This window comes from Dromaius novaehollandiae, chromosome 8 (genome assembly GCF_036370855.1).
Source record: "Dromaius novaehollandiae isolate bDroNov1 chromosome 8, bDroNov1.hap1, whole genome shotgun sequence".
Lineage (NCBI taxonomy): Eukaryota > Metazoa > Chordata > Aves > Casuariiformes > Dromaiidae > Dromaius > Dromaius novaehollandiae.
In genome coordinates this window covers 38,760,881-38,785,882 of record NC_088105.1, presented here as the reverse complement: position 1 = coordinate 38,785,882, position 25,002 = coordinate 38,760,881, and the positions used below count along the sequence as shown (strand labels likewise).

Below are 25,002 nucleotides of genomic sequence, written 5' to 3'. Positions count from 1 at the left end.
GTCAGTTAAATGAACTAAATCATATGATTTTTTTTTTTGATCATCACTAGTAAAACAAAGGATGGGGGAATCATAAATATATCTTTATAATGCTGGCTTCCAGAATTTATAAATATAGTAAGAGCTAATGCATTTTATATATTACATCAATCTATCACATGTAAACTTATCAAGTCTATAAGATGCTCTATAGGCCAAGATTGTGCTGGTCTAAATTCTAAGTCACTGTGACTAATATTTCATATTACCTGTGTAGCTCTGAGGGCCTAAAGCTATGTATAGGGCAAAGTAGGCATAAGAATCTGGGCTACCTTAACCTAGGCCATATGTATAAGTTTCAATATATACATACTAATTTGAAAACTGGAATTCCAAGGCAGCATTGAAACTTAGAAATTTAAATTCAAATGCATGCCTGAATCCCAGTTAGACCCAAAAGCCTAATGTTAGAGACAGATGAAATCCTGGTCCCATTTGTATCTAATGGGAGGAAGGTGCTTGGATTTCAGTAGAACCAAGATCTTGCCATTCAGAAGGAAGAGTTACACTCACCACTGTAAGGAATTCTGCTGAGTTTTTAGTGGGTAAGCCAGAAAGCCAAGAAAGGTCCCCATAATGCTTAAATGGAAGTGCTAAGGCTTGTTATGTCTCTAAGCATGAGAGTTTCTCTGTTGAATACAATGGGTTTTTTGCTGGTGTCATCTTGACGAAAATGTGTAACCGAAATGTAGACAAATGAATCTTCTTGAAAGCTTTTTATTTTTGTGTGGTATATGGTGAGGGTAGAAAGTAGGAGAAAGGCTCTACTGGTAAAAATATGCGAAGGTAAAAAAATAGCCTTTGCTTTAAATTGTATGTTCCTGAACTGTATGGCTTGAAAGTATTTTTCTTTGTACGACTCAATGTGCCAAAATTTCAAAGACTTAAAGGAGGACACCAAGGGACCTGTACAGTATGGTTTTAGCCATGAGAAACACGCGCCACTGTGGGTATGAATGGGTTAACATACTTACAAACAGTCGCTTGCAGGTCACTGCCATTTCTCTCTGTTTCAGCATGTCACCACAGTAATTCACACCTCCAAAACCTTAAGGCTATATCTGGTAACATTCACTTCTTCATGCTGTAAATAGAAGCTTCAGCTGAGCTCTCTCTTAAACAGTGCTGGTCCTGAATGAGCATACAGCACTAGTGGTCCTTCCCGTGCACAAGCTACCTATTTGTTTCTTGGTGTGGCTTAAAGTGGTGGTTATGGTGTGTAAAATCCCAAAGCTATATGATCTGATAAAACCAATGATGATCAGCTGGACTCGTCATTCCTGTCAGCCCTTTAATCTGAATGCTTTGAGATGACAACAGAGGTGCTGCCCACACAAGGCCCATGGTTTCTGCAGTGGTGCAGGCCTGCCATGATGTCCAGATCAGTGCAAGGTCTCTCTGGCCAGCCTCTACTACCTCCCTGTCTTATTCTGCAAACACGGTCAAAATGTTTGTGCGCATTTGTAACTTCCGCCTTTCCTAAGAATGCTTATTTTGTAAATTAAAGTCAAATGTCCTGATTGAGGGATTTGTCACTATTTGTAAGTCATGAGCTGAGTATTTACCAGGTACTTCTCATCTATACTTTTCCAAATATATTTTTATGAGAGCATGTAAGCACCATGAGCCTCACTTCATAAATGCAAAGCATGATACAGGAGCATTCATGATCCGTAAAGTGTCTTTGCAGAAGCAGGCACTGCTTAGTTTAAGGGAACGCTTTCCAGCAGAGGCATGACATTGTGGACGTGACACTGCTCCTTCAGTGGGTCAAGCGTGGAATGTAGGTCTTCCTGGTGCAAAAGAGATTTGGACCACTTTGGCCTCTCATGAATGATGCATGAGTCTTGTACAGAGGAGAAAATTGCCCTTGAGCACACAGCTTGGATCTTCTGAAATAATGGCGCTGTGCTACTAAGTGAAAGAGAGAGAACATGCATGCTCTGGGATCTGCATGTAAGCTATTTACTTACTATGTTCTGTAATTTTGGTTACTTTCAATACCAAATTAGCATTTCCATTGCTCTATGTCTGTTTTTGAACAGCTTCAGTAAGCAACTTCAGATTCCTCCTGTTTTACTGTAGAGTTTCTCTTTAGTATGTTCCTCTCCATACAGAGTGACCTTAATCTGTCTGAATGCCAGGGGAGCAATCACCATCTGCTGAACACTTGTCAAATGAACTAGTGACCTACACTGATGTAATACCCTGCAACACCTGTGAACTGCTCAACCGTAGCCACCCGGCCATGGAGTGACATGGAGCAACAAGCATCCGCAGCAGCTTGAAAGAAACTGGGTCGCTTTTTTATATACTTTAAAAATAAAATATGAAGCAAAATTCCTTTTGATGGCTGTGAAGGTGGAAGTAATTTCAAGCCTTTCTTAAGCAGACTCGTAACTGTTAATTCACAGAAATGAATACTGAAATACTAGTCTGTTACCCATTCAGTGCTTCAACCACATAAAAGAAGGCACCTGGACTCAGAAGACTGACGTTCTGCTTGGTTTTCTCAAGTTGGATATTCTGGTATTTCTGATGCATCTTGAATATGTAGAAGCAGGAAAACTTGTCTCAGTGAATAAAAGCAACAGCACTGAAAGGAGACAGATGGTGTATGTTACTGAAAATGAACTACAGTTTGTTGTTCCCAAAGAGAGAGATTCCTGCAAGGTAGAAGTGGTTTTAAATGAGCTGGTGACGCACAAAGTTGGAAAGCTTGTACCTCAGGTAAGTGATCTTTCTAATGGGAGCCTGACTCTGTAGTGAGATGAGAGATTCTGGATCCGGTCCTTCTCCTGAATGTGCAGTTGCAGAGTGAAGTACTGAGGAAGCTGGAAATCAGTGTTAGGAAATCTTTTGTCAGAGGGACTCAACTTCTGTGAATTCAAGAGGAGATGCTGGAGAGATCTGCTTACACTCCTGCTTTGAACATTAGCAGTAACTTTTGCACTGGTATTTGCTAATGCTTTGTTTATTTTTATGTACCTCTCATTTTAAAGTTCCCTTTTAAAAAAGAAGTTATATAATCTTTTTAAGAGGACTGCTAAATTAGTTTTGTGCTTGCTGCACACTCTGCTGCATGCAATACTGAGGCCTGCCTTTTGTCCCTGAAACCGCTTCACTTAAATGGAGATATCAAGATCGGGGAAGGACTGAAAGATTTGCTCTTCTGAAGTACTGTTCAGCTACAGAAAGATTTCTATTAAGCTAACTTACTGCTTCCAAAGTATTTACCAGCATTAAAATGGTTATTACTTAAGGAGAAATGATTTTTTTCTCACCTGGTTTCTTACATGTTTGAAAATAGCAGTTTTCACACAAGTTTCTGCCAAAAGATTTAATATATCATCTCAGACTGTGACCAGCAACAGTCATTTTAAATGAAAGTGAAAAGGTTTTTGTTTAGGTAAGTTACATGTTCTTCATAGGGAAAATTTTTTCCTAACCCACATTGCTTAGAGGTTGACATACTCTGAACCGTAAGAGTTCATAACTTTCAGAAATCTTCTGTTTGATTTTTAAGGCTTTATTTTCGTAACTCTAGAAGTTTCTATTTGCCACATAATTGTTCCTAACATAATTGTTTTTTGCAATTATAAAAATATAGATTAAAGGATAGTTATAGTTTCGAAGTCACCAGGTTGCAAAGAGGATTTTTTTTTCCTTTGGAATTTTGCATTTTAAAAGACTTTTTTTAAAAAAATCCAGATTCTAGGTGGAGTGGGTTTTTTTATCACTGATTCTTGCAGTCTGTCTGCAGCTAGGCTTGGTTGAAGATGAGTTTGAAAAGGATACTTACATACTCCCGGAATATAAATTAATCTTTAACTTCTCCAAGTTACAATTGTGATACCCTTTCCTATCTTCTCAGAACAGTCAAAATGTCACAAATAATCCCCATATTGTTGTGGAATAACATCGGATTTTCTAGATAAATCTGACAGGTTCAGATTTCCAAAACCTCTCCTAAACCTCCATTCCACAAATAGCTGTATGCTGAGATGAAGTGTAGACAAATATACAGTTGAACCTAAATATCACTTTCTAATAGGAACTGCTGAGGGATGTGTGCTAAATCTTCTCATAGCAACTATAGGCCACATTTCAGATTTGGAGACTGAATGGATCCTATGCAATGGTTTCCATGGTTGCACAGGGTTTAATGAACCCAACAGCATTAATACTCTAGTATGTAATATAATAACTTGTACAAAGGCAATTTTTTCCTCTTTATTTCCTATCATAAATTATTGTTGTGTAAATGATTGAATAAAGTTAGAATGTTAAAGTCATTGTATTAAAACTTAACATGCTGAGATTATTTTGCCCTTCAGCAGGAGAATTTGTCCAAAAATGATAGCATGAGCTCAAGCCTGCAGTACTTATGTGAGCAAAATTTCAGGTGGCCCCTGAGTCAATGCTGTAGGATTTGGTGGGTGATATAATAATTTTTTTTCTTTACTAGTTTGTTAGTGCCATGTGTCTTAATAGAAGCTGGCTGACACTTCTTGCCCAAAGAAGTCAAGTCTACTCACAGTGGCTGACCACGGTTGGAAGAAGAGAGGGTGAGGCTGAGAATTTACAGGTAAGAGCTCAGTTGTGATAATGTGACATACCTTTTAAGCACAGTAAATTATACTGGGTCAATCAAAAATAATTTTTAAGGAAAAGCCTCCTTTTGTGTTTTAATACTGAGGTGGAGGGGATTATCATCGTTGTTATCTAAAATTTTCAAAAGCTCTGCCTCTGTTAGAAGTTGTCAGCAACCTCATTTCTCATGTTCTTCTGAAAATTGGGGCTGTTAATTGTGGTAGTTATTAGGAAAAGAGCATTCCATAATTATGCCATAGCCAACAGTCACAGAAAATCCCTCAATAAATTTTGACGTGCCTGGGTAGTTCCACTTGACTGTGGCATTCATATAACTTAAAAATACAAGTGCTTAGGCTATGTTAATGATTCCTTTTAAAATGCCGGTAATTTGCAGATGCTATTTTAATACTGGGATAAGCCAGGACTGAATGAGAGGTAGGATCATAGACAAACCTTGCTGTGGGGAAGACAGGCCTCAGGTAACTGTCCATTCAATTTACAGGTGAAAGAAATGTTCTAGTAGATCTGTCTGACGTTTGCAGTCTGAGTTCAGCGTATTGGTGTATAGAGCCCCGTCTCAAGCAGGGGACATAAGTATCCATTCAAGTACTGTAGAATAAAATATGCAGAGGCCTTAAGAGAGCTCTTCAGAAACACAACAGAGAGAAAAAGAAACTGTCTAAATTTTGGGTGACTTTGGTATTTATAACCATTAGCTGCTATTGAGATGTAATCAGTGTTGGGTTCTGGCCTCTGCTCTGCAACTGAATGCTTATGAGAGTGTGCAGAGCTCTCTAAGCCTTCCAGTGATTTATCTGAAGTGTTTATTATCTGGCTCACAGATGTGTATTAAAGTACTGTTTACAGAGAAGAGCTCAATGTGCAGAAAGGTTAAATTCTTAGCTTGTGTAAACTGTTGTTTTCCCACTGAAATCAACAAAGTAGCATTGTGACTTACCCTAGCAGAGGATCTGGTCTCTAATGAATGTGCAATGTATTGTTCTTGGCTGCTTCTATGAATATTTCAGAATGTGCTGAAGTCAGACTCTGAATGCATTCATTCATAGACCACTGTATAAATGATCAAAGGAAAGGCTATTTCTTGATCTTCTATATAATAGATCCTTTGCTTGCAGGTTTACTGAACTGGATGCCATCATAGAAATGCTTGTTTTTCACATACAGATCAGGAACCTGAGTAAAGTATTACTTGCTTTGGACAAATGTCTCTGGAGGTTCCTGAATTGCTTGGTATATCTAACTGAGTGGGCAGAAGCGTCTTAACTTTTGTATACAGAGGTGCTGGGCCAGGTACAGTCTGCACTGTGCGGATCAGGTCTTTGGAGACACTGCTTTCAGCTTTAGGCAAATAGCAGAGGAGAAGGAGACATTTACCTAAATATCTGAAAAATACGAGTAGAAGGAAAGGTGACTAATTTTAACAATTTTAACAAGCTATGTATGTTGGGAGAAGCTTACTTTTCAATCTTAAACTACTCTAAAAACATTGTATAGATTTTTAAAAGGGTTTATGTTTTTTTACACTTCCATCTAGTTTTGTTTTGCATCTTGCAGGTTTCTTTACAGAACAGTAGTAAATCCTCAGGGCAAAAATAATGTGAAAGAGGTTTCTGGGTCATAAAACAATTACAGAATTGTCCTTAGACAGTAGAGTCTTTTGCCAGCCAACCAAGTAGTTATATTCACATAAGAGTTGTTTAAAGACAACATTTGCTAAAGGTGGTTACATCCTGGACCTTTAAAAAAGCAGGCATTCTTCAGGACTTCTTTTGGTTTTGTGAAGAAACTCCATGCCACTTGTTGCTCTGCAGAATAAAATCTAGCAACATTCCTCCAAGTCAACGGAATTTTAGCATCTAGGGTCAAAATGCAAGAAAGTACTATGATCCAGTGGTCTTTTAGGCTGCATAAGTACTCTGAGAGAAGTAGTTATTGTGAATGGGCAGTCTCCCATTACGGAATGATAATCTTTTACGATGTGGTGATAACACAAATCCAGTGGATGTTTCATGTGCACATACACTGGAAACTTTTGCTGAGAGGAGATCTTCTATTTAAACAAAATCTAGTTGGCTAAAAGCACTCCACAAATATTACTACACAAAACAGTACATTTCAAAGAAAAATTGGTTCTTGATGAAAATGTGTACACTTTGCTTAAACTTAAGGTGGAAATTGACTTGGAGAAGGTTTGGGGTGGGAAGGGAAGGGGAAAAGTTCAGTTCCTTTCTGTTTTCTGGCTTGTAATTTTGAAAAAGTTTTCCTCTCCATTATTTTACCTAGGAAAAGGTGCAAGATTAGAGTAGCAATAAAGATGACAAGCAACATAGGAATGAAAAAAATAAACATATATGCCTTAAAATCTGCCAGTTTAGGGGCTGGCTGCGCACATTTTTTGTCTCTTAGTGTTCTTGACTCTACATTTCTACTCCAAAGGTCAAATCATTCTGTCAACATCTTGGTCTGGAAGAACCTAAAGCTAGGACAGTTCTGATATGCAGCAAATAGGCTGGCTAAATTGGGAAAGCTGACATTCTCCCTGGCCTGCTACAGATCTGACCTCTGCAAGAATTCCCTTGACAAAATAAATTGTTGTGGAATTAGACTCAGCATTTACTTGTGTGTTAACAGGATAGTTCCTCCAGGCTCAAATAAATATTATTAAAAAATCCCTTCCCTAAATTGACTGCTTAAATTGGATGTGAGAGAAGATTTCACATCTTGTATTTTGCTGTATACCTCTTCGTGAAGAGGAGTATAAATCCTAATGGTCAATCTTAATTGTTGTAATACATATGTTTATTATTTGGCTTAACCTGTTAGAAAGGCAGCTGTGTTCTATTCCTTTGGATACTCTACAGATTGTTGATAATGATAACCTGGATGCTCTCCAGCCCTTGGTGTTGCAAGATCGCCAACATGGATGGATCACAGTGCAGGGTATGTTGTATCAGGTGTGAGTTAAACTATGGGATGCAATCCAATGCCTGCAAAATGTAAGAATGATGTCTCTTGCAAAACTTATTTCCATAATTTTCCTAAGGAAGATTTGATATCTATTTCGTGTATTCTGGAAAAAATAACAGAAGATCTTTTGGAAATAAAGGGGATTTTCTTATGTTTTGCAATTTCTGCAGTGAGAATATGCAGACTTCAGGATGGTTACTCTGAACAGTCCAATGTATATCTGAGGCTGAAACAATAATCATGTCACTTCTTTGGAACCTGATCTAAAGCTCACTGAAGTGAATGAAAAAGCTCCTGTTGGTTTTAAGTCTAGCCTTTACACAGTGAACAGAAGACTTGTGTCTTATCTGCTTACATGTGAAAATGTTATTGATAATTTATGTTGATAGAGCACATGGTAACTTTCTTCCTGCATTTATACAACAGGAGGCAAAAGCTTCAAGTGCACAGTTAAAAACATCAAGGATGCAGTTGTCTGTTACAAGCATGATGATAGTGACATAACCAAGGATTACACTGTTTTAAGAATATTCGATGGAAGGCACAGTCTTGGGCACGAGTCTCCTATTAACCTCCTGCCTAAAGATGACAGCCCTCCATTCCTGGTGATCAGTATCAACTTCAAGCCTGCAGAAGGGGAGATGGTCCTTGCTGAAAAACATGTGTTGATGTCTTCTGATTTTGATTCAAGTGATGATTATATGCTCTTCAAAATAATCAAGCCAATGAGTGCTGGAGAGGTTATCAGGAAATCCATTCCAGATGGGCCAGGTAGGATGTATTGCTTGACGATTGAGTGACTAACATTTTGGAGGATGGGAGTAAGTTATCTACACCAGCTAATGGTGTATTAATGGTTATTGTTCCCAGTGGTATGATAAATGAGGCTACCATGGGCTGGAATTAAGAGGACTAATGAGAGAAAAGAAAAATGGTGGATTATTACTGAAAATTATTTGTGTTGTATTTTGTATTTTAAGGTATCCTTGTATCAAAATTCTTGCAAAGGGATCTCCTCTATGGCCTAGTTTTGTTATCATCGTTTTGGAGAGGAGATTTTTCAGGACTCATCTCAGCTCATTTTATATGATAGTTAAGAACCTCCTAATCTTTTAGACACTCAAGTAAGTACAGCCCTATTCTTAAAGTTAACATAACCTTCAACAGAGATGAAGACCCTGAAGAAGAATATTGCATAGCAGGAAATTGTGCAGAGATAAGACCAAGGGAGCTACTCATTTATGATAAAAATAACATGATGCTTCATATGTCCAATTCCTGTTTTGCACTACAGTGACTTCATAAAAATCAATGAAGTTGCTCTGGATTTTCACCAGTAGTAAAAGAAGTGAGAGAAAAAGCAAAAAGATACTGTCTGATTTTTTTTTTCTTTCTTTCTTTTGATATGCTGATTCAGACTGTTTTATCTTCAGGACACTGAAAAAAGTATAAAAAATGAATAGAAATTTCAAGCCACTGGAAAGCACAGCACTGAAAGAGGATTATTATGAATTGATGAGCCTAGAGTTGAACTGGTAGCAGCAGAGTAGAATTTGCTGTCAGTCAGTGATCAGGTTTCCTACTCTAGATCTCCAAATGCTTCAGTCATCTTCTAGACTGCAATGATTTACATTACACCAGTGGAAGACTAATTGCCAGAGGAAGTTCCTGCAACTATACATCAACCTCTTGTTGAAGTAACTTGCATCACCTGCGCTTTACAGACACTAAGTCTCCAGATAATTAACTTATGTACACTGTTAGTAAACCATGTTTTTCTCCCACTTCTCCCAGGTATTTATGAGGCTGTCTAGCTAAATTAGACTTTATAAATAAGCTGATAGGGAAAAGACTTAACTTGTTTTTCTCTCTCTTACAGATTTTATGATGAGGGGAAGCTAATTTTCAGAGACCTTAAAAAATTAAAAACATAAAATAAAAAATCCAGCTACTCCTGAAAGGATATCCTTCACTCAGGTAAACAAATAGAGCATCTTGCATCATTGGTTATCATGTTTTGGTTTAGTTTCTTTAAATCTCTGCTTTCATGAACACGTGTCAGGAGGAGCAAAAGAACAAATCAACACTTACCAAAATCTAAATTAAAATACACCAAATGAGCACAAAGGAGAGAGGTAGGCCTGGGCAAAAGTCAGGCATGCACCTTCTCAATTCCATGTCAGACCATTTTAAGAGGGAGTTCAATTGTGAGTGAAAGCTATGCAGCCCCTCCGCAGAGGACAATGTTTTATCAGTACATGTAGTTTCCAGGATCACAGAGAAGGCATCAAACAAATCAAACTACTGCAAAATAGGGCCAAAATCTCTGATTTTCTGGGTATTTCACCAGCACTGAAATTTGTCCTGCCTGGGCTACAGTCCTTCCCAACAATGTAAGCATTTTGCTTTTTGATAACAGATGAGCTACGTATTTCAAAGACCTGCACGAGCTCCTCTGTGTATGTTCATTGTTGTAAACAGTGACAGTTGTGCTCACTCACAGTTCTATCAGGAGAAGGAGATTTGTGGTTTATATGCTAAATGAGTCAAGTCTCACATCTCACATTGTGCTCTTGATTCACATCTCACATTGAGCGCTTAATTCATAGGCTAGAAAATTAAAATGGTGAGCTGTACATGACGCTGTTGCTTCTGTTCCCTGCCAGCATGCTCACACACCTCCATGGAGAGAGCTTGGCTCAGGCACAGGCTTTGTACAGTTTCACTTTTTGGTCAGTGACCGGGAGGGAGGTGTGGTGGCTGGACAACATCACAGCAATAGCAGTGGATGGTAAAGCGCCCAAGGTATTTTTGAAGGATCCTAAATGCTGACAAATGATTCCTTCCTAATGACTTTATACCTGACTCCACGGTTGCAGATAGGGAGACTTGAAAGACTTAAGTCAATGGCAGGAAAGTTCACCGCATGAATTGTTTTCAACCTTACTGAAATCTTTTTGTCATGTTACTTTAAAAATTCAAACTTGTCAATTCCTTTGTATAATAACCTAAGCACCTTGTTCCATGCATTTACCCCGACTTCTTTCTGTTGTTTCAAATACTCTTGTGTTGTACTGCTTGGTAAACAAAGTCCTGCCAAAGTCAGAGCATTAAGTTTACTCAGGATGCTTGTGTTCCTTGAAAGTAGCCATGCATTTTCTACATAAATGAGGTTATTCAAGGAATTTATTCAATGTGAGGTTTTTATGTGCACATATTCTTTTAAGTGTTTTAGTAAATACAAAAATGCCAGGTATGTTAAGAGCATCAGCAAACTTTGTGACAGTATTAAATGAATATTTGTGGAAAGTGAATTTTAAGTATGCTGTGTAAAACTTATCTTAAGGCTATATTCTTCAGGTAAATGGCTAAATTCTGCCCTCAGGCCAATTTGTCTAGGACAGAAGGAAAGTCAAAAAGAAGTGACAGTGAATTTTAGTGAACAACTTAATAACAAACATGTGGGAGGATTATCTGGCAAATGATAATATACAGTTGAAGCTTTAGTGTCTTTTGAGAAACTTCATTTTTTCCCATAAGAAATTGTTTATGGCAAGAAAAAAAGCAGAACCTATTAAATTTTTCAAGTATCTCTAGAAATTTGTGAGATTTGTGTCAGATTCTAATTAGAAAATGATTACCAATAGCATTCCCCAAATAACAATAAAACCTTGGTAAGAAGAAAACAATCCTGATGTTTTATTAATCAACTGAGTAGCTTTAGTTTCTGTACTTTTTTTTGGAGGACTTTTTTTTAACTCTGAACACATTTTCTCTTCTTTAAAAGAATTGTTTTTCATCTAAAGTACATTTTTTCTTGGGCTTGTTTTTTGATCTTTCTCTCTCAAAGTCACCCTTCAGCTATGCACTTCTGACTATTAATTAGCCCTGTGGGTTTCTTATGGAGGTGAGTGAGCTTGTTTCCAGCAATCTGCAGCCAGGAGAACACCCCACCCACCTCCTGGTTTTAAAGTCAGTGGGAGAAGCATCTCTGTACTCTTGTACTAGAGGAGTTACCTTAAGTTCTGACTCAGCAGCCTTGGACAAAAGCAGGTAGCCCTTTCCTTTTTTCCTTTTTTATTTTTTTCCCCCTCCTTCCCCCCCCCCCCCCCCCCCCCGCCCCCCCATGTTTCAAGCCAGGAGGGAGGCTTTTCACCTTCTAAAGATAACTTTCTTCATAAGCTTCCTTATACCCCGTGGATATTCTGTGGTTTTCCAAGGATCCCATGCCATCCTAGTATCTCATGCAAGATGACAGTGTAGGGATATAGAGGTGGGAGACCTTTCTGAGGCAGGCAGATTAAGCAAGCGCTACTTTCTCGCAGGAGTCGGAGGCTGAGAGAGATGAACTAAACAGTACTTAATCTACAGTTTTACTCAATGGAATGGACTAAATTGTATGAGCAGTGTGATGGAAAGAAATATATTCTTAAACTAGTTTTCTATTTGCTGCTTTGATTCGTGATGGCAGGTCAAAAATATTATGGCTCAGCTAGTAGTTTGAATGATTCTTTATAAAATTTTAGTCCTGCAAAATGGACTACATCCTTTTTAGTACAAGCTTTTCATCAGAGAACTAGAAATTACAGTTACTTGTGCCAGTTAGACTTTGGACAGTCCTGTTAAGCTCTAAAAAAGGGAATATCAGAGCCTTTGGATCTACTGACATGCTTTTCAAGCTTATAAACCCTTCCTGAGGAACACAATAAACAGTGTTTTTTCCCAAGTCCCCTTTTTCCTGGTGATCCAGTCTCTCTGAAACTGTGCTCTACAGAGAAGGGTAAACTTCAAAAATAAGAATGTGTTTTATTTCACTGGGTTGCTGTTATGCTGTTGTGAAGTTGTTGCAGTGCAAAAACTTCCTGTACAACAGACAGAAGGGAAAAGAATAACATAAATAATGTTCCTATAGATTGTGTGGGGTACAATGTGGGTGGAGGGAGGGTACTTTGGTTCCAAACGCACATGCTACTCTTGCTTTGCTTCAAGGGGCCTCTTTCAGCCCCAAATAACAGACAGTAGCCTTTATTGCCTCCCTAGGCCAGGCACGGAGAACATCCCCACACCTCTTGATAACCGCAGAGCAGGCACGCGGTGGTCTGTCCCGGAGAAGTCTTAGGCTGCAGGTGGGAGGTTTGTTGCCTTTGCACAGAGATGCCTCTCTGTTTTCAAGTCACTGTGAGTCTGGGGTCTCTCTGACTGCAGTGAAATAGAAGCCTGCTTACTGCTCCCATGAGGATCTGAAAGGTTTTTCTTAGTAGGCCTTCTAATTACAGGAAAACTGGTATACATGGATCTAGTTACCAAGCAAAGGCTGGGTGAGCTAGTTTAAAAAACAAAAAACAAAACCAAAAAACCCTCCCTCAGAAAAACCCTCCTGTCAGATTCTGTTTCCATTTTGCATCACACCTAGCAGAGCTTCTTTGAAGTTCAGAAAGTTTTCTCCCAGACCTCTTTGGCATGAGGCAGGTCCTGGTCTTTTCTTCCTCTGGACTGTGGTGCTTGGTATCCTCTTTAGATAAATACCTACTATGTTTCCATTGCTTTATCATTTCTTACCTGGGCTTTAATTGCTGGTTGTACTAACCCAGAGAAAAGACAAGGGGCTTCTGCCAGCTGAGCAGAGTGGCCCACAACGATGCTTTGGGCCATGGCATGGAGCAAGCCCCCCGGCTCTCCGCTGCTATTTGTCCCATGAATGTTATTTAGCTATTCCTTTATAGTGCCCTGATGCACCTTTGGATTTTATCAACATTTCAGGTTTTTACCAATCATCTAAAAATGGAGGAGATTTTCACCAATCATCTAAGAACGGAAGAAGCTCCTAGTTCCTTCAACATTGGAGAGCATCTAGTGGTAACGTTCCTGTATACCAAATATAATGAGCTTCAAATGCAGCTTAAGAAACCTCCTCTGCATAGGCTCATTGAACTGCATGGACTTGTCATGGTGGAAGGAGATATGTTTAGATCAGTTGATGCATTTGTCGTCTTCCTTTAAAAATCTCTGTTGCTGATAACTACTCGGAGTTTAAAGAATAGACATTCTGTTGTGGGATTTGGGGGAAAGCAGAGCCCATATTGTATCCAAAAATGCGTAATACTGTCTGACAATGCACATTTTCTTAAAAACAGTGTTTTAAAAAGGAGTATTCTAATTTAGTGAGGTGGAATCCTAATGGGGGAGAAGGAAGGAGATCTAGGGGATCAGATATCAGGAAAATCTCAAGCAGAGGAGTTTGTGGCATAAATTTTTGCTTCTGTTACCTGCACATGCATTTAAATCAGCTATTGCTGAATTAAAGAGGTTTTTAAACATTTAGCATCTAAGATATAAGCATGAAAATATGGTACATCTATTCTGTCAGTTTTATTGGGCATTTAGAAACAGCACCCTCTGCTTTAAGTACTGTACAAAGGGTTGGATCTTCTTTCTCTTGCCATCTAAAATGGATGAAAATCCATGTGGTAAGAAAAGCAGACTCAGGACAGCCATTTCTTCTCCTCATACAGATTAGGACTCTCCTGTGTTTTATGTCCTGCCCCAAACTGCTGCTATGATGAACATTCTGTATATTTTTCCTCTTCCTCCATGCCCTCACGTAGACTGTTGGCTACTATGAACGCACTTCTCTTGTCTGACAGAATAAAGATCAGGGATCAGGTCCCCATGGTAAGAATCAGTGAAACAGTAAAATCAGTGGAAATGATCTGTGCTAATCAGAATCCAGAGCAACATTTTAAATGGGAGCAGACAACATGATCAATTGTAGAAGTGGGCAATGCTAGACCTTAGTTCTTCTTTTGATCCCCTCCCCTCATATTTATAGGTTTCTAATTTCCGCTGGATAATGAATATCACTCTTCATTATAATTATGTTAAAAGGTACCAGCATGATGATTCAGAAACCCTTGAAGATACAGTCATATTTTCAGCAACAGATGGATTTAACACTGCAGATGGAGTGTTAAGAGTGCAGGTAATAACAAACTCAGCAATGTACTGTACTGAAATATAATTGGAAAGTATTAATCATATATTGGTTACTTCAGCTTCACTAAGTAGATGTTTAATTTTCATCAATCTTTTTACCAGATTCCGGGAAAGATTTCTATGTAGACAGCGTGTGGCTTCTAGGTGAAATGATTGCAGAAGTTATTAATGACTAAGGCCTTGATCTTGCAGGCATATGCCCATGGCTTACCCAGGCATGCAGAATAAAAATCATTTGTGTTAATAAGCCTGTCAGATGGGGCCTGTTCAGATGGCCCAAGTTTCAGCTCGTGACTAGTCAGTAGTAAAACCTGGACCCCTCTGAACTTGGGAGTTACTGAAGACCAGCCAGCAGGAACTACTGCGTGCACCCTGCAGGGTTTGGGGTAGGATATAGGCAATTTGAAAAATCCAGTTTATAGAGGTAAACCATGAGTCTAAGGCTTTGCAGGGCTGGGATTTGAAATGCAGACAAAACTGGGAAAGACTAGGTTTTGCCATTCCTCATTATTTTCTCCAAGTACTGACCTTCTGAAATCTGCATAGACAGGGAATGGTGAGCTACTCTTTCCATAAATCTTGTCATCTTGCTGTTTTGGTTTTTTGTTGTTTTGGCTATAATTTTTCCCCCAAAATGTGTCTTCTTCCTAGAGGTTGTATTTGAAGCTCAGGTAATTCCTGAGCTTCAGGATCAGGTGAATCAGTGATACCTGACTGCACACACACAGTGACCCTGATACTTCATTTAATGCTATTCAAAAACCAGGATTTCATTTGTAGAATCAGAAACTGGATAGTGGTCCAGTATGTTTCCTGCGGATCTACTGAGCAGCAAATGCTGCAGCAGAAAAATTCAGGTTACACATGGAAAATGTTGAGTTTTTTTATGGTAGGAATACAAAACATGCAATTTTTGCTGAAAACTGACGTATTTTCTCTTGAGTATGTTTCTGTGGATGCTGCACCTCAGATACTTTATGCCCACATTCTTCCCTGTGGGTTTTGGCATCTGGTGAGGCTGCTTCTCTGTTGATTTCCTCACAAGCTCTTCTTTCCCTGGTGGGAGTCCTTAGCCATAGTGTGCCATGATGGATATGATCTGATTAGGCTTCTAGACAAGAACATAAACATGCAACACCAAAATTACAAGTCCCATGAAATACTCTGGCTGAATGCTTTGATCTTTAGCTGAAATATTTAGTTTTCTAGCTATCTATGGATCCTGAAAATGTAATGAAAAACTGGAATTCTCTCTGCAAAGTTTACCCTGCACTTGGTGGTGCAATAAAATCCTACCTTTTTATCTGATGGGGAAAAGAATTTGGGTAATAAAACTTAACATGACTAGAAGTAAAATTCAGTATGACTGGAAACCACAGGTGAACATGCTTTATAGTTCAGAATTAGCATGCTCTGTTCTTTCTGACAGACATTTCTATCCCAGAAAGATATAGCCAGGTACTACTGATCAATTAACCATGACAATCAAATAAAAGTCTGTTAGTATAAATGATTCTAAATATAATATCTCTTTAAGGCTATCAGTTAAGATTACTTGTCTGTAACAGGTTTCCACATTGCTGTCATGGAGGTGAAGCTCATTGTTAGGATGAAAAAACAAACAGGATTTTTGTTTTATTTTGTTTTCACTTATACTTAGAAATCATCTCCTTTATGTTCCCATCTTCTGTGAAGATTATGCCGGTGAATGACGATCCCCCAAAGCTGCAGCCAGGATTAAAGGCAAGACTGGAGTGCCTGGAGGGAAGCAAGTCGTTATCAGCACCTAATACCTGCATGCAACAGATGTTGGCAGAGGTGACATGGAGCTGATGTACACAGCTGCCCAAGCTCCAGCACGTGAGGTGATACAAAGGACAAGAGTCATGGTGGATAAATTTTCCCGACTGGATGTAATTCAGAGATCCATCTCCTATATCCATACTGGTAATATAGATTTTGATCTTTCTGACAATGTCTGTAGCTTCTTTCTTCTTTTTTTCTTGTTTATGAGAATTAATTGAGTTAGAAGTGATTTAAATCATTAGGCTTCTTAATCTTGATTTAAATCATATGTTTTAAAACTCGTTCTGTGTTTGTAACACTGAGTTATGTTCCTAAGGGGAGGTTAAATCTCACTGTCTGTTCACCAGTAGGACAGGCTATTTGGTCCCTGTTTGTCAGAAACAGGAGGATAATATAATACACTGCATACACACGTAAATAAAGATATAACTTAACATGCAGAAAGAAGCTGTATAGGTCTATACAGAAGGCACTAAGAGGCAATAGCTCCCCTGTAATAAATAATTTCATATCTTGCTCTAAAGGCTTACACTACAGATCAGCCAAAGGGGTTTGAGCAAGTGGGTGGAACTTAAATCATGGGGACCCAGTGGCATGAGTACTTCTGTGTGTTCCTGTTTGCCTCACATTAAGTTAGGCTATGGTGCTTGATCTTTCCAATTAGTGGAAAGGGATTTTTTGTCACTTGTGATTTGTAACAACCTGCTTTTGGAATAAAATTGTAATTCAAATATAACTGCAAAGCAGTAGCTTTATAAAGACATTTCATTTGCTAACTAAAGCTGTGTGAAATTTGCTAGGTGTATCATGAAATAAGGTAAAGCGTATCTTGTATTTTAAAACTTGATAAGTTATTGAAAGAAGAACACTCTGAGTTAATCAATCTGATGGTTTTGCCACCCTTTGTCCTTCAAGGTCTTAGGACTAGCGTATATCATACTTTAATGTTGGTCTGTTCTCATCAATTGGAAAAGGGAAAACAAACATTCCTGCATCTCAGCTCCTCATCAGTTTCTAAACTTGCATGAAATAGTTACTGAACTGAGTGAAATGAAATATAAATTGACATGAAGAAAATGTTCTCTTTGCAGCTATGGAAGCAGCTATACTTGTCCAAAGGTGATTTTTATCACTTCAGCAAACAGTAGTTTGGGTCACTAATCACATCATCCCATTCAGTGGCTGGACTTTCTATAAAACTTTGGCATAAAGGTACTGCTTTAGTATTTTTCATTTAAATTGATTAAAATAAGTTTAGAGTATGACTGTTTTAATTTCAAATGTTACTTTTGGCACAGATATTTAGAAAGAAAAATCACACTTCTGTCTACTCTTTTTAAATGCCTGTTTCTTACTTATTCCCTATCATAAACACAGTGTTTAATAGTCCAACAGAGTAATTTAAAAATATAGTGAGTTTTTGTTATTTTGAGATTTGTAACTCAGTAGTTTGTGCGAGGTTAAGGATTTCTGGAGATGAGTGTGTGTTTGCTTATTTTCTGGGGAATTTTGTGTTGCAGGAATGCTCCTTTCTTGGGATCAGATTGTGCTGTCTTTACTCACCTTGATTTCGCTGGGCTTATGTGCACAACCGTGCAATGACATAACACTAACTTATTGCCCAGGCACCCTAAACAAATACTAAATTGTCTGCTTTGGGGAGTGATTTCAGGCCATTTAAATTTCCAGGACCGAGACATAGACCTCTCTCGTTGCTGCACTGAATTACTTGGAATAATTTCCTTGAACTGAAGTTGCGCTGTTATCCTTGTTGTTTTAAGTGGAACCATTATTTAAATGTTGTGTTTTTTCAGCCCATTTTCTTTCCCATGCCGCTTTCCTGACTTGACTTTAAAACTGTGCTTAAATACACAAAGGAATATGACAGAGCTTCTCCCTGCTCCTCTTCTCATGTATGTTTTGAAATGAAAGAACATTAAAAGACAGTCATCTTTTAAAAAACATTAATTACAAAGGGAAAAAGAAACAACAACTTGTTTCTTGGTATTTGGCCTTTTGTTTTTCTTTTTTTGTACAGACCTGTTATTATTACTTTTCTACCACAGCAACTACTCTACCATTGTACAGATATCAAGCTTAGCAGATTATTTGTTCAGGCCTTCAGCCTGGAGAAGAGCTCTACTTCAATAGGTTAATCTTTCTTTCAAGTTCAAAACCACCTGCTTCTCTTTCTCCTCCTGCTTTTAGATTTCTCTTTCCACCTGTGACTGTAGCAGCTTCTGAGACAGGAAACAGCTTTCCTTGCTGCTCTGTTCTTTCTCCCAGCAACACAGTTACTTATCCCATGGGCAGAATGGACTTTCTAATCACTGCCAAATTTGTGCTAGCCTTCTGAATGCTGCTCCTGGTGGGTACTGTTTTTTTTAAGTAGATCCCTCCAAGTTGCTGTTAAATAATACATATCTGCCTTGAGATCAGCTGCACTGAGCCTTTGTGGAAGTCAGGTCTTCTGTGTCTCTTGGATTTTCTGAAATATATTCTATGAGATCCCCTAGGTTCTTAGAGCTATTCTCTGGTTTTCTTAAAGATGCGGTTGATTTTGAGAATGACAAAAAGGTTATTTTTTCATTTTAGTATGGCATTGAGGTCCACTCACCTTATAGGATTGAACACTACATGCAAAAACTGTTCCTTACATAAGTGATATTTTTTATTTTAATACTGATCATACTTTTTTTAAGGTGAACTTTCAAGTTGTTCCCTCTGTAATGCTTGTTGGCACTACATAACTGAAGAGAAGCCTTTTTTGTTTTTAAAGGGTTTGTACACTGTCAGATGAACAGATGTTAACGTGCATCTGTAGTCTGTCTCCACTGGGAACCATATCTACCTTTACTGTTTAGAGCTGGTTTGAAATTTTTTGAACCCACTTTATGTTGAAAGAATAGGTTTTACATGAAGAAAAGCTTCAGTGAAAAGCATCTGCTTTCTGTGTCTAGTTTTAATTTTTTGCTAGAACTAAAAATTGATGTATATCTTTTGACTTGAGAATTTCTGTTCAAAATATCAACTTTCTGTGGAAAAAGGAGACAGAGAAAATTTATCTGAGTACTTGTCAAAATTCTGTCCAGACATGGTGATGACAACTTCTGGGTTTTAGCTACTTATCATGATTTGTTGCTGTTTTAGATACTCTGTTTGATATTTGTGTCCATGTGGTTTAAGTAAATGACTTATTTGAGGTTTATTTCTGATTTTGCTGTTGATTTTCTGTGCAACCTTAGACTTAAATTTTCCAAGACATCTGCCAGTTTTGCCTGTTTCGCTTTAGGAGTTGGGGGTGAGGGTAAAGGGATGGGGTAGTGAGTCAGCTTGGAGACACCTCAGCCTTAGCTTTCTGAGGTGCTTAGTCCTCATGTCTTCAGTCAGTCAGGAACTTCCAGTATGAATTAAGTACTAATGCTTTTGCAGAGTACCGGGAAGACATCACCCATGCAGGCATGCTCCAGAAAGACAAAGTCAAACCAAACCAAGCACAGAAAAAAGCAAGCTGCATGATCAGAAGAATGGAGCATCTAGCTTAAGAGAGAATTGGCTTGAGAGCATTTGGCTTGTGGAGCTCAGCAAAACAAAGCCTAAGTAAGAGACAGAATTACCTCTAAGTACCTTGAGGGAATAAACGTGTGTGTATGTGTGGGGGGACTAAATTATTTAGGCTAATAGGCAATATTGGCACAAAACCAAACAGATATAACCACCATGAAGAAATTCAGGCTAGCAATTAAAGGACAGTTCCTATCCAATAGACTACAAAGATCCTGAACAGCTCTCAAACAGAGGCAAAGAATCTTCAAAACTGGAGCATAATCTGTCTGTGAAAGGGGTTTTACGTCCTGACTCTTCATGACAGGTGGGGGTGGAAGTGGATGACCAGAACTCTGGGTGCTCCCTTCAAAACTTTAGTTGGGATTAACCCATCCTCCCCTGAAGAAAACCCCTCAACCTGCACATTTCATACTCTATTTCCAATTTTCCAATAGAAATAATAAACACCTTCGCTATCTTATTAAGCAGCAAAACTTTTGCGTTTACAGAGAGCACTGAGTATCCTCATAGACACTACTGAAGAAATAAGGTTTTGCATTACTTTGTTATTAAAATCTTACCATTCCAGTGTCAGGGATTTGCATTATTTCTACAGTACCAGTTACTGGTCACTTAGCCTACAGTTCTGGAGGCTGACTTCAAAACTAGACTTTTTCTGAAAGCCACATTTAACTCAGATCAAAATCTGAATAGGTAAGTCTGTGTTAAAGTATTGTTTCCGAAGTATCTTGTTTCCCAAGAGAACTGATGTTCTTCCTTATGTTCTTGGATTGGTTTATGTGTTCCTTCTGAGTGTGATTTCTGCATCTGTACCCTCTCTTCCTCCCTAGGAGATGAAATAGGACATTAGTCTCCCTTGGACACAATTGCTCCGTAATCTCTGACAGAGGGACAAGTATAAGGAATGGCTGCTGTTCTGCTGAACCTCTTCATCCACCTCTACCACCTCCTTCCCCTCTCCCATTTTATGAACGTTACATTCCTTCCCATTGATAACCAATGGCCCAAGATTCATGTGGGTACATTATCTAACACTGTTTCACTTTCATATTGAACCGAAATTACCATCTGTATTTTTTTAGTCAATACTTAAGGCTATACTGTTCTGCCAGTACAGTCTGGTCCAGGACTTATCATGGGCTGAATCAAAATCGTGCTGTTTCTTCAGTTGTAACACGCTTGGTGGAGCAGGCAGAGAATGCCGCATCGTTACAAACTGGATGCTGCATGGGAGCCAACGGCAACATTGTGCTTGTCTTTAGAGATGAGTCATGTTATTTCAAACTATTTGGCTAATCAGTAAACTGAGAGATCTGCTGCTTTACAGACAATATATAATATTTGCTTTGCCTCTGCATTGCTTTACATTTTGGATCCTTTGCCATTAGGATTTGAAGCATATAGACAGCATCTAATCCAATTTAGCCTGTTCATTTTGGCAATGCTGGCAATGCTGACAGCTTAAAGAAAACACTTAATTTGACTAAGTGTTTCCAGTTTACTTCTCAAAATATTTGAAGTCCTTATGGCCAAACTACTACAGCTCTGCAATATATACAGTTCAGACCCATTTTAGCAAGTTAATTACAATTTGTGTGATCCTGTAGCCTTTCCTATGCTGAAGGCTGAAGTAGGAGTTTGCTTGATTAAGACTGGGCTCAATGTTTGGGAATAATTCTCTTGGTTTGCTGCATTTCAACATCACTTTAAGAAGCGCTTCAGCTCTTGGAGCAAATATACAGAATACTGGGGCCCCATGTAGCCTGTGGTCTCTTCTCCCTCCCTGTGCTGTGCACGGTGCTGAGGAGGGCTGAGTGCTGGCCATGCCAGGCAGTGCTGAGCTCCCAGTGCAGATGCTCTCGAGCAGGCCTGGAAGCGCCCTAGCAAGCGCAGGGGATTACGGACTGTGGTTTGGTAGCACTGGAGCACCTGTCTAGGATAAGCCCTCTTCATTGGGAATCTGTGACAACCTCCTCATAAAAAGCCTTCCTGGGGAATGCTCTTCTTCCGCACACACTTCAGGCTGGGAAAGAGCTCTGGCCCTAAATAGAAGTTGCTTTCTGGCAGTAGAGTGTTTTTGGGAGTGGTTCTCAGCAGCAGCAATCCCCTGTGGTGATGCTGGGTGAGTCGCTAGACCTCCGGGGAGCTCTCGAGTGCCAGCTACTTCTAAACTGATAGGCAGCCCGTGCCAGCCTCTGTGGGGTTTCAGTCCCAGGCTGCATCCGCATCCCCTATGGAACACACCAGCAGCTGAGGAATTGCCACCATTCCTTTCCTGATGGCATCTCACCCTTCACCTGCTGCCATCCGACTGGAGGAGGTGTAATCTAGGCTTTAAGTGAATTACTTTAAATACCAAACAGATCCCAAACACTGAGCAGGATGTAAGAGAAGGAGAAAACATAAACGAGAATAGAAAAGGACCAAAATAATTTATCATTGCAATCAGGAAAGTGTTATTCTAGTGTGAGGCAAGTGTAGTTGCAAATGCAATCACAAATAACTCTAAAGCAGGGTGAGTATCAGTACAGGCTAATAAACAGAAAACATATCTAGGGCTCCTCAGTGCTCTTACTTTTTTACTAGTGCACACCACTGTGTTTCTTCTGCTACTGCAGGTCACAATAGCTTATTTAGCTGTCTTGCCTGAAGTTTTGGGAAATTTCAAGATGTCCCCAATATTCTGAGTGTCTGTATGGCACTGGGATTTGTATCTCCTGTAGAATCAGTAATGACTCAGAATCAGAATAGGTATGTAATCCCACTTTCCTACAAAGATTACATTAGAAGATTTCCTGCTATGAATGAATCATTTTGAACTGCTGGATAGGAGCAGGTTATTAAGTAGGGTGGTTTGGTAGCACTAGAGCAACTTTCTGAGATGATGAGGCAATCTGAAATTGCAAGGCATTGAAGGGCAGGTGGTCGTGCTACAACAACACAGAGATAGTCTGGTACATCAGTGTGATATAATTTTCCTCTGTGAGTTTTTTTTTTAATGATTTGCTTAAGACTTCCCTTTCAGAGATGCATGCTGGCAAGTTGCAATACCACTGAGAATGGAAGGTCCATAGCTACAGTAGGAGTAAGGAACTTGGAAAATGCAACTGGTGCGGAAGAGTGAACAAGGTCACTGGTGATGAGACTGTGCTCCATCTGTGCAGGCACGGTCTTTAACAGAAGCATTCCAGCAACGTGGCATTTTGTCACATTATTCCATTCCTTTTAAATTTCAATAGCTAGTTATTTGCCTGCCTTTGGTTATGAAACAAAGCCCCTCTTTGTGCAGCAACACAACGTGGCTATCTCATGTAACGGAGAAACGAAATGCAAATTTCTCAGATAACACAGGAACTGTGCTTGTCTGTGGAAGAAGGAAGCATTGTCTAGTGACAAGAGCAGAAGAAGGTGGTGTTGCCCAGTGCCTCTGACAGTCAGTCCCAAAAGGTGGAAGAAACCACAATTTGTGGAGTCTTCTGATAACATTGACATTAAAACCTCCCGTGTCCCCATTTCATCTTTCATAAAACAGGGACAAAAATTAGTCTACTGTTATATGCAGTTCAGCAAAGCATGTTAACATGCTTTTTTTTTTTTTTTTCTTTTTTCTTTTTTTTTTTTTAAGAAGTATACAAGAAGATCCCCAAAGGTCTGCACAGAGTAAAATACATACTAAAGTATTCCGTGGTATTGGGTCTAAGCAGTTTGTAAAGGTCTTGGAGAACTTTCAGGTGAGGACCACTAATTACTGAGTAAGAAACTCTTTTAAGTGATTGTTTTTCTTTTTTTGACTGTTTTCAAGGAAGTGAGAATTTTTATACTATGTGTTAATATTTTTGCTTTATTCTTTTTGTTCAGGCCTCATACAGAGAAAAATGACTAGTTAAATAGTAAAGTGAAAAAAAACCCTAATGCTGGAGGAAAGATACAAAGACCTTTGAGAGATCACTTAGAAAGGCATTCAAAGTACTAATTTTTTGCACAGCCAGTCACAGGAAATAGGGTTCTTGCTCAGGCTTGGGGTTTTTTTTTGTTTATTTTGCTTTGTGGTAAAATACATAATTCCTCACTGGCTATGAATTACTGAGGATCAACTCTGGTTAGTATTACTGGTGAGTTAGAAGTATTGTTCCTCTTTTAGCAGGTTGTCAGCATCTTGTTGGATCAGAGGTACTTGTCTGCAGTGCTTTTAAGCTGTTTGTGCTCATGCATTTGTTTACACTTATTTCTTCTCTCTCTTATTTTCCTCCTCTTTCTCCAGACTTTACTTCATTTTCTGCTCCACCACACCCCTTTGCTACCTTCCAAGCTACCTTCTCAGGCTGTCATCACACACAGCTTTTCTCTATGGAGTGCTGCTTCCTTTCTCCTCTTATCTTCCTCTCCTCTTCCCTCATTGCTTCCCTTACAAAGCATGTCCTTCTTTGCACTGGGCATGAGGTTTAAGAAGAATAACACTAAGGTGTGATTGTAGAGCTGCATGCTGATGCTTCGGCACTCTGAGAGGATCTTCTAAGAGCAGGTTCCTTGCAGGGCGGAATTAGAGGTAGTTTGGGTACAGCTGCGTGTGGGATGTTCCTTATAGAGAGACAGGCTGCAGGGCCTGCGGGGTTCCTCAGGGCAGGGTTTGTCCATGTATCAGATCCTTAACAAAAGCAATGCTAACACACATTGTGGATATGAAGAGCTATTCAGAGTTCAAACTAGTGACGCTGTCAGGAGACAATTTAACCTCTGGCATCGGCTCGAACTGGGCAGAGATACGAGCCAGTGCAGTAGCACTAATTAATGCATCCTGAGGGGACAGAACAAGGCTCTTGGCCCTGCACACCCGAGACATACTTCTGATGGTGCCGAGGTGCCAGTTAGAATGTCATTTCATAAAAATAACCCATGTGGTGAAAAAAAGAAAAAGAAAGATTTCACAGAATATAGATAACATGAAATTTAGACATAAAATAATAAACTGGACTCAGTAATGTGCCTAATTTACTAATACTTCCCAACTACCCT

At 39.1% G+C, this 25,002-nt stretch overlaps 1 protein-coding gene across 1 annotated transcript; it reads left to right on the top strand.

Annotated features, from left to right (window-relative positions):
* Positions 1-2,036: 2,036 nt before the first annotated feature.
* LOC112991486 (FRAS1-related extracellular matrix protein 1-like) lies at positions 2,037-8,837 on the top strand. The gene is made up of 5 exons (XM_026113987.2): positions 2,037-2,769; positions 4,508-4,627; positions 7,518-7,596; positions 8,050-8,394; positions 8,604-8,837. The coding sequence occupies exons 1-5, from the start codon at positions 2,578-2,580 to the stop codon at positions 8,711-8,713; spliced, it is 846 nt and encodes a 281-aa protein (XP_025969772.2). The 5' UTR covers positions 2,037-2,577; the 3' UTR covers positions 8,714-8,837.
* The last annotated feature ends 16,165 nt before the right edge of the window (positions 8,838-25,002 follow it).